The 8,643-nt window shown below is 51.6% G+C and overlaps 1 protein-coding gene across 1 annotated transcript; it reads left to right on the top strand.

Moving 5' to 3' along the window:
- Positions 1 to 2,047: 2,047 nt before the first annotated feature.
- Positions 2,048 to 3,822, top strand: Hoxb13 (homeobox B13). The gene is made up of 2 exons (XM_076871520.1): positions 2,048 to 2,648; positions 3,569 to 3,822. The coding sequence occupies exons 1-2, from the start codon at positions 2,048 to 2,050 to the stop codon at positions 3,820 to 3,822; spliced, it is 855 nt and encodes a 284-aa protein (XP_076727635.1).
- The last annotated feature ends 4,821 nt before the right edge of the window (positions 3,823 to 8,643 follow it).

Raw genomic sequence — 8,643 nt, 5'->3', positions numbered from 1 at the left:
TAAAACACGCCTTCTGATAGACAATGATTTTTGTTTTTTGTTGGGTTTATGCCCAGAAAGTTTGGGTTTTAGAGTACAAATATGATTTAAATTTAAGAATCTATTATGCCTGTACTGTATAGCCATGAATAAATTTACACACGGAAGCTTTATCCTCCACATACACGTATGTACATGTATATATGTTTGCTTACTGGATGCTGAAATTGTGGAATCCTCCTATGTATCCCTAAACTATCAAATAAAAATCACTAGAAATTAATCAGTCTTTAGGAGAAAATTCTAGTATTTTTTGTCTTTCATAGACAAGTAAAATTCTTTGATGAGAAATTGAAAATCATTGAGGAGACATTTCCCTCCTTTCCTGTTGTATTCAAATGTGGTAAAATCTTGCTAGGATTCCATGTTTGGTATCCTCAATTATTAGTAATATTCATTGAAAGCAAACTACATTACACTGCAGCCCTACAACTCCCAAGTAACTCCATCTTGCACGGGCCCTTTCCCACCAGGTAGCTCAAGTTCAAGTTCAGGTTGGTGAGAGGTTGTAGCTGAACTCAATCAGAACTCAGGGTAGTAACTGCCAAGACCCTAGTGTAGACTAGAAAAGTTCCTGTTTTTCTTCAGAAAAACTGGGGGGATGAAGGGGGCTCTAGAAAAAGCAAATAAGAGGATTTGATTTGGGAGGGATAGTGAAGGAAAACAGAAAACCTCTAAAGACAGATTTGTAAATGAAACTGAATCTTTTGGAATGAACTGCTCAATAGGCCCCAAGAGAGGGGCCTCAAGCAATACTGCCAGCGGTTGGGGCTCCCCTTCTTCTTCTAAGGAAGTTTAAAATCTAGAGAAAGCAGATGTGGTGCTGGGCTTTTTGGGCACTCAGCTAAAGTGGAAGTGTGCTGGCACTAGGGACAATGTGCTGGCCCTCCTGGATCACAGGGAGAGGACCGCGGGGCTGAGCGGCTGGGCTGGCAATTCCACACAGTCAAGACAGCCTCTCGAATTCTCAGGATCCAGGATCCCCAAACTTGGTTCATGACCAGTTGGCCAAGCTTTGCTTCCCCAGAAGCAAAGGGGAAGGAGGGTGAGAAAAGATTCTCTTTTCCAACTGGCACTTCAGGATTTTATAAGATAGCACCCTTCGTGCAGCAATCCCTGAATGTCTCTTTCTCTCTCTCACTCTTTCTCCTTCTCCCTCCCTCCCTCTCCCCCCATCTTTCCTCCCTCCTGTCATATCTTGTGAGTCTGTTTCTCTCCACCCTTAAACGGAAATCCAGACCCCCCTTTCACAGGCAACATGTAGAGGCCCCATTTCCCCTTCAGGCCTGGACGCTGCGTGTCTTGGGCTCCAGACGGCACGTTTTCTACGTTGAGTTCGTGTCTCCCGCCCCCTTGCTCCGCCTCACCCGGGATTGGGGCCACCAGAGCCTTCTGGGCAGGAGTTAGGGTCCCTGGGGAAGGGGTGTCCCAGGAACTTCTCTGGGCATCAGAGGAGCTCATTTCAGAGCATCCAGGACGGGAGGGGCATCTGGAGTGAACTGGAATGGTACCCAGGCCCCAAAGCAAAGGGCTTCCGAAGTACCCTCATTTCCCAGGTTCCTCTTAGGCGCATTCCCGGGTTCTTCTTTGAGGCCGGGAGCGGCCTCCCAGCCCCACCCCCGACTCCCCTCCCCCCCCCCCCCCCCCCGGAGATGGACACTTTATTGGAAGAGCCTTTTATTCTCTCGTTAAACCTGCCAAAGCGCAGGAGACAGAGAGCCAGGGAGAGAGAGGAGTAGACGGAGGTGGGGCTCTGCTCCTCGTCCCCTCTCTCTCCGCAATTTCTGCCGGGAGGATTTTATGAGCTTCTCTCCCCCTAGCCGCAGCCAATCAACGCGCGTGCCTGGGCCTCTGCGTCTCCTGCGTCAAGACGGCCGGACAGGGCGAATGCAGGCGCCGTGCGAGCTGGGAGCGATTTAAAACGCTTTGGATTCCCCGGGCCTGGGTGGGGAGAGCGAGCTGGGTCCCCTCTACATCCCCCACCCCCAGCGCCCCATGAGCGGACCCCATGGAGCCTGGCAATTATGCCACCTTGGACGGGGCCAAGGATATCGAAGGCTTGCTGGGAGCAGGAGGGGGTCGGAATCTAGTCGCCCACTCCCCACTGCCCAGCCATCCAGCGGCTCCTACACTGATGCCCGCTGTCAACTATGGCCCTCTGGATCTGCCAGGCTCTGCAGAGCCACCAAAGCAATGCCACCCGTGTCCTGGGATGCCCCAAGGGGCATCCCCAGCTCCAGTGCCTTATGGCTACTTTGGAGGCGGGTACTACTCCTGCCGGGTGTCCCGGAGCTCGCTGAAACCTTGTGCCCAGGCGGCCACTCTGGCTGCCTACCCCACGGAGACTCCTGCAGCTGGAGAGGAGTACCCTAGTCGCCCCACCGAGTTTGCCTTCTATCCGGGGTATCCGGGACCCTACCAGCCTATGGCCAGTTACCTGGATGTGTCGGTGGTGCAGACCCTCGGTGCCCCTGGGGAGCCTCGACATGACTCCCTGCTGCCTGTGGACAGTTATCAGCCTTGGGCCCTGGCCAGTGGCTGGAACAGCCAGATGTGTTGCCAGGGTGAACAGAACCCACCGGGTCCCTTTTGGAAGGCGGCATTTGCAGGTAACTTCCACTACCCTGGGTCCCCTTGGCTCTTGAGAGTGGGCTACGCTGGCACTTGCCTGGGAGGAGGAAGGAGAGGAGGGATACTTGGGGCTGATGAGGAGGAGCTTCGTTGCTTATTAGGATTCTAAAGGAGGGTCCTGTTGGAGGGGCCTGGATGGAGGCTCCAGAGGGTCAATGTGAGGGACCTGAGCTGGATGTTATCTGAAGCCTGAGGTCAGCCAGCCTCCCTCACTTCCCCCAGGAAGCCCTGGAACTAGCTCTTCAATATGTCAGAGAGCCTTGGAATCCTTTGCTGTGAGTTAGGGCCAGGGTTTCCTACCTAACACAATCTCAGCCTAATTCTACACAAAGACTAACAATTCAGTGAGTGTGAGGGTGGTAGGGGAGGAAAGGAGGCATTGAGTATTCTTTAGAGAATATTACCCTCACTTTCTCTTGGGCAAGTTTTCAATTTCCAAAAGAAAATTAACTTTTCCTGCCACCTAAGGTGTGTGCATTGGTGTGTGTGTGTGTGTGTGTGTGTGTGTGCGCAGAAACGTGTTTACTCCTGTACAGAATTTGCTTGTAGAATCTTTAAGTGACCGAGAGTGAAAATTCTTGTGGGGGTGGATGGATGTGATCGTGGGTAAAAGGCCTGATTGTGGTGGGTGTTTGTAGACTCCTGGGTGGGAGTGCAGTGATGGGTGAGGGTGGCCTGCAGGAGGAGAGGCTGAGAAGTGATCAGAGACCCAGCCATAATCCAGGGAGTGCCCCAGTGTGCTTTGGGGGAGTATGAGCGCACATGCGCCAGTGGGATGATCTGGATGCGCCTGCAAGATGACGTAGTCTCGGAGCTTTAGGGGCCAGGGTCTGCGGTTAGGTTGGCGCTAGGTGGGGGTCTGAGAGTGCTTTTCCTCCCTCCCTTTCCTGACACACAGACTCCAGCGCGCAGCACCCTTCCGAAGGCTGTGCTTTCCGCCGTGGCCGCAAGAAACGCATTCCCTATAGCAAGGGGCAATTGCGCGAGCTGGAGCGCGAGTATGCGGCTAACAAGTTCATCACCAAGGACAAGAGGCGCAAGATCTCAGCAGCCACCAGTCTATCGGAGCGCCAGATTACCATCTGGTTTCAGAACCGCAGGGTCAAGGAAAAGAAGGTTCTCGCCAAGGTCAAGACCAGCGCTACCCCGTGAGGGATTTTCCTGGCTGAGTGGGGCAGGGGAAGGTGGGGTGTCCTGAGGAGTCCAGAAGACTTGCCAGAGCCTGACTGGGCAAAGGACTCCGTGAGGGGCCCCCAGAGATGACATTCTTTGCAGGCTACCGGCTCCTGGACTATTCCTCAGGTGCAGCCTGGGCATCCTGTATGTGCCAGGAGAGTGAGGTTTAGAGTTACAGTTCTCTCTGCCAGAGTTCCTAAAGAATCCATCCCAGTCATAATCATTCATTCTAACAGTGGTGATAATCATGATAACCAGTACTAGTTGCCATGATAATTAGTCTCATATTTTCTATCTAGAGCTCTGTAGAGCACTTTAGAAACTGCTTTCATGAGTTGAACTGATTATGAATAAACTTGGAAGGCGATCCCTTTGCAGGGCAGCTTCCTCTCAGACCCACTTCTATTTTCATTCCACCCCTCCCCCATATTCCAGTGACATCAGGAAAGCAGGGGAGAGGAGAAAAGGCAGATTCCTCTGTGGAAGTGATGCTCATCCAGAATTTTCCTAAGATGACAGCTGGGCAGGATGTCCCTACCTACCCTCTAGGTCGGGCCCATCGGGAAGCTCCATTTCTAACTCTTCAGTTTTTCAGTTGCATGAAAATGAAGCCACAGGCTGCTCTAGTCTGTCCTTCTTCCAGAGAAACAGAGTTTGAGGAAGTGCCTGGGTAATTCAAAGCTTCTCACTTCCTCCCCCAAATTCACCAAGTCTGCCCTCAAAGTCCCTGGTGGTTCTGACCCAAGTAGGCCATGGTTTATTGGGCATTTAGGAGCCACATGAAGTAGATATTTGTGGCGTTGTAGAGCGTGCTTATCAGACACAGTAGTTATGGAACAGAGAGTAGTAATCTATGCTACCCTTAGGCCAGTCCCAAGCATGCTGGGATAGCTCAGCAGGAGTGGAAACCACCCATTTTCTCCTTTGTCTTTCTGAGACACCCAGAGGAACTTTGGAGCCTCAGGCTGGGAAGATGTGCAGGTCTTTGTGGGTGAAAGAACTAGTGACTGTAGAGGTGCAAAGACCAGGACTCAGGGTGGAGGAACTCCAGGTGGCCAATGCCCCACTGGCCTCAGACTTCCTTTCCTTTTCACTAGCTCAGTCCACATACTTTGAATCCTGGGTGGGTGGAAGGCAGAGTGGCACCAACTCTTGTTTTCCAGGTTGGGATACATAGTGCAAAATTCTGGAAACTTGGAGTAGACTTTTTTCTTTTTTTGCAGAGCCGGCACCTTGAGAGAGACATTGATTTCCACCTCTGTAATGGTTCCCTGATGTCTTGTACATGAGCCCAGTGGCTGACGGGGACCTCCACCTGGGCCTTCCTGAGGTCTGGTTTGGTGGGGGTCCCTGGATACAGTGCACAGACCCTAAAGTAGGGAGAGCTCTTGGACCTAAATTTCCAATGGTGGGTGGGTGGATGGTGAGCAGTGGCTGGCAGAAGCCACCATTTCAGGGGGCTTTCTCTTTCCAAGCCACCATTTCAGGGGGCTTTCTCTTTCCTGAGGAAATTCCAGGGTGGCTGCCTCAGCCAAGGGATTCAAAAGTGTCTGGCTGTGGTTGGGTAGGATCCCAGCCCTGGCTTGTCTCCTGGGAAAAGAATGAGAAGGGAAGCAGCACTGATTCTTCTACATTAATTTACCAGAAAAGCCAGGAATGAGGGAAAAGGCAGAAGGCTGGATGGAGGTCAGCCTCCCTCCCTGGTCTCAGATTTTGTGTGCAGCGGGGTGGATTGGAGGAGAATGAGACCTCCTCTTCCTGACTGAAAAATTCCTTCCAAGCTCTGTGGTCTAGTCTAAGCTCCTTGGTTACACACCCTGGTCAGAGGAGATCACTTTCTGCCTTCCACATTCTCCTTCAAGTGAAGCAACGTGTGGGCAGCTTTTCATGTTACAGGTTCCTATTTCTGTCACTATAAAACCCAAACCTGACCAAAGAGACCAAATGCTAGCAAATCTCTTCCTTGCTAACTTCAGAAGTGGCGAGACTTCAGCGCCGATGGGCACAGGAAAGGGTGTAAGATCAATGAGGGGAGCATCATGGCGAATGCTCCTCACATGGGGAGGGGTAAAGGCCACAAGATGGACTGCTTCCTCAGTTGATGGAGATGACCCAGGTAGAGGCCTGTGGGCGATGAGGGGCTTCTAGACTTCCAGGACCCTAACTCCTCCATTATTCTGCCAGGGACTTGAATTTTCGGGGCCCTATTTTTTTTCTCACAGTAATTTCAGAGCAAACAAAAGATTTGAGGGTTTAAGAGATTTATTCTGCTAACCCGTGTGTTTAGACTATAAAGAAGACAAGGGCGCCCCCTTCCGGCAAATGTTCGAAATTTCAAGGGAACCCGCCGGCCGCCCAGCTGAGCTTCAGGCTTACAGTCGCCCGGTAGCTTTCAGTCTGCAGAGTTGGAGGGTCCTGGGTTGCGTGTAAAGAGCTCCAGGACCAGGAGTTGCCTGCAATTTAGTCAATCCATCCGCAGATCTGTCGGTTCATGTATAAAGTCAGTCTCTGAGAGGCCCAGGAGGAGAACAAGGAGAGCCAGCACGGAGCAATGCGAATAAAAGAACAGGGTGGTCAGAACTCAGAATAAGGCGGCGACGCCATCTGCCTTTGGTCCACGTCTTCCTTCCACGGGAACAATATATTCACCTTCCTCCCATAGTAATTCACGGTGACCCCCCCTTTTTTTTCTGACTGATTTGTATAGAACCTGTGGGAAAAAAAATATCAATTTCGTTTTTTATTAAACCTTTTTATGGAATCATTTTCCAAACACCCACTTTATTCCCAAGTGAATTATATCCACCCACCACCGACTGGTGAAACTCTTATTGTGTCCAAATCACATCAGGGCTCAGTGGCAGAGCGCTTGCTTGCCTAGCATGACCGAGGCCTTGAATTTAACACCCCTCCCCATACACACACAACGCAAAAGCTACATAAATCACAACAAAATCTACTCATTCATGAAATCAATCACTCGCCTGCAGCTATTTCCTTTAAAGTACTATTTTAAGCTACAATCGTGTTTTTATTTAAATTACTTAGACAAACGCGTGAGTACAGCATTCAAAAACAGGTAACTTCAGACGCTCTCACGGACAAATAGACGCAGAGGCACACACCTGTACTCTGGAAAATACGCCTTTTCACCAACAAGGCATAATTCCTTTTGAGCGCCCCTCCACACTCTTCCCCTCCTTCTGGGTCAAAGGAGCTCCTCCAGGCGCGACTTTCAGCAAGGAACGAAACACCGCGTCTACGTGGGCTCCGAGACCAAAATCATTTCTAACTCCAAACCAGGTAGATTTTATTAGGCCTCACAGAGGACGATAAATAGCGGTGGTGGTGAAATGTGTGGTCGCGACCCCCGGGAGCTCTTTTTAAATCTAGATTTCGACCACGGCAAAGCGGAGAGCGATTCCGAGGCTCCGTGGTTAGGGCCTTTCTCTCCGCTGCAGAGAAACGCTTCCCGCCGTCCATCACTCAGCGGGGCCACAGCGGACCGAGAATCTGCCCTGAATCCCCTCCACCGGTACCACTACTGGGTGTTGTTCTGGGCTGGAAATCTGCCCTAGCAGCAAGAAATTAAAAAAAAAAAAAAAAAAAGGCAAACTAAGTCCCTTAGTTCTGGGGAGCGACGCCGGCTCCCCTCCCCCAATCCAGAGCAACCCTTTCTGTCCCCAGCTCCCCTCCTCCCTTTCATTAAAGTTTTATTCAAGATCCTAAGTGCTGCACTTTAATTAGGGTTCCTTCAGGGAAAGCTCTGTGCCCCACCTCCGTCCTGTCGAACAGAAACCCCAGAGCTACAATCGCGAATTAAATAAATGAACTGGTTCCCGTAAACGTGCCATAAAGCATGGAGGCGACTGCTGTGGAAGGAGTGAAAGGAGGAGGTTTCGACGTTTTTGAAAGAAATTTATATGATATTTTCACCCACCTGAACAGTTGCTCTCTGTTTTCACGAGGCGAGAAATTACTGGATCGGCCCTCGGCCTCCTGCCCAAGGGCAGGACACCGGGTACCTCTCCCCAGACGCTGGTCTGGGCCTGGAGAGATTTTAAACATCCAAAGGAGAATCGATGCCAACTTTTCTATCTCCGGTTCCAGTGTGTGTAGAAGTGTGTGTGTGTGTGGGGGGGGGTGGAGCAGGAGACGTGAAAGAATGCCATGGTTGCCCCCTCCCCTTCTATAAATTGCCTCCGAAATAGGAGGGGGACAGAGGGGTAGCAAAAGAATTCAGTCGCCCCTAGCACGATGAGAAGGGAAAAAAGCAGCAACTGCTGGAACCCAGTCTGGGGGGGAAGGGGGAGGGACTTTGCCATCGAATTTGAGGATCTAGGCTGGTGGTCTCCACCCCGCCCCCACACTCCTCAACGCTTTACGGCAAGAGGAAGGTGAGGGGAAGAGGGGACATCTCTGGCTTCGCGAAGGAGCGAGGAAGCCAAACCGCGGGGGATGGCAAGGGCGAGAAGTACCAGGAGACCCGCTGGGTGATGCCGTTAGGAGAGGAGGCGAGGAGCCTGGGGCGGCTAGAGGCGACATTCCAGTCTTCGCCCCCGACTTGCAGCTATTAAGTGGGGAACCACCGGCTGTGGGCAGTCTTGTTGAGCCCCGCCCCAGACTCTGTAGGGAGCCGGCAGTTAGGGCTGCTCTCTGGTAATTCCTCTCCTAAACTTAGGTGCACCCCTAAGGTGGAGCCTTAGACCACTGGGAGGCTGAAATCTTCAAGCTGATGGCTGCTGAGCTCTGGGCCTAGAAGCAAGCTGGATTCTGGTGTAGGCCTTGGCAGAATGA

Source organism: Callospermophilus lateralis, chromosome 11 (genome assembly GCF_048772815.1).
Source record: "Callospermophilus lateralis isolate mCalLat2 chromosome 11, mCalLat2.hap1, whole genome shotgun sequence".
Classification (NCBI taxonomy): domain Eukaryota; kingdom Metazoa; phylum Chordata; class Mammalia; order Rodentia; family Sciuridae; genus Callospermophilus; species Callospermophilus lateralis.
Note: the sequence above shows the minus strand (reverse complement) of the source record. Positions and strands in the feature narration are given on the sequence as shown.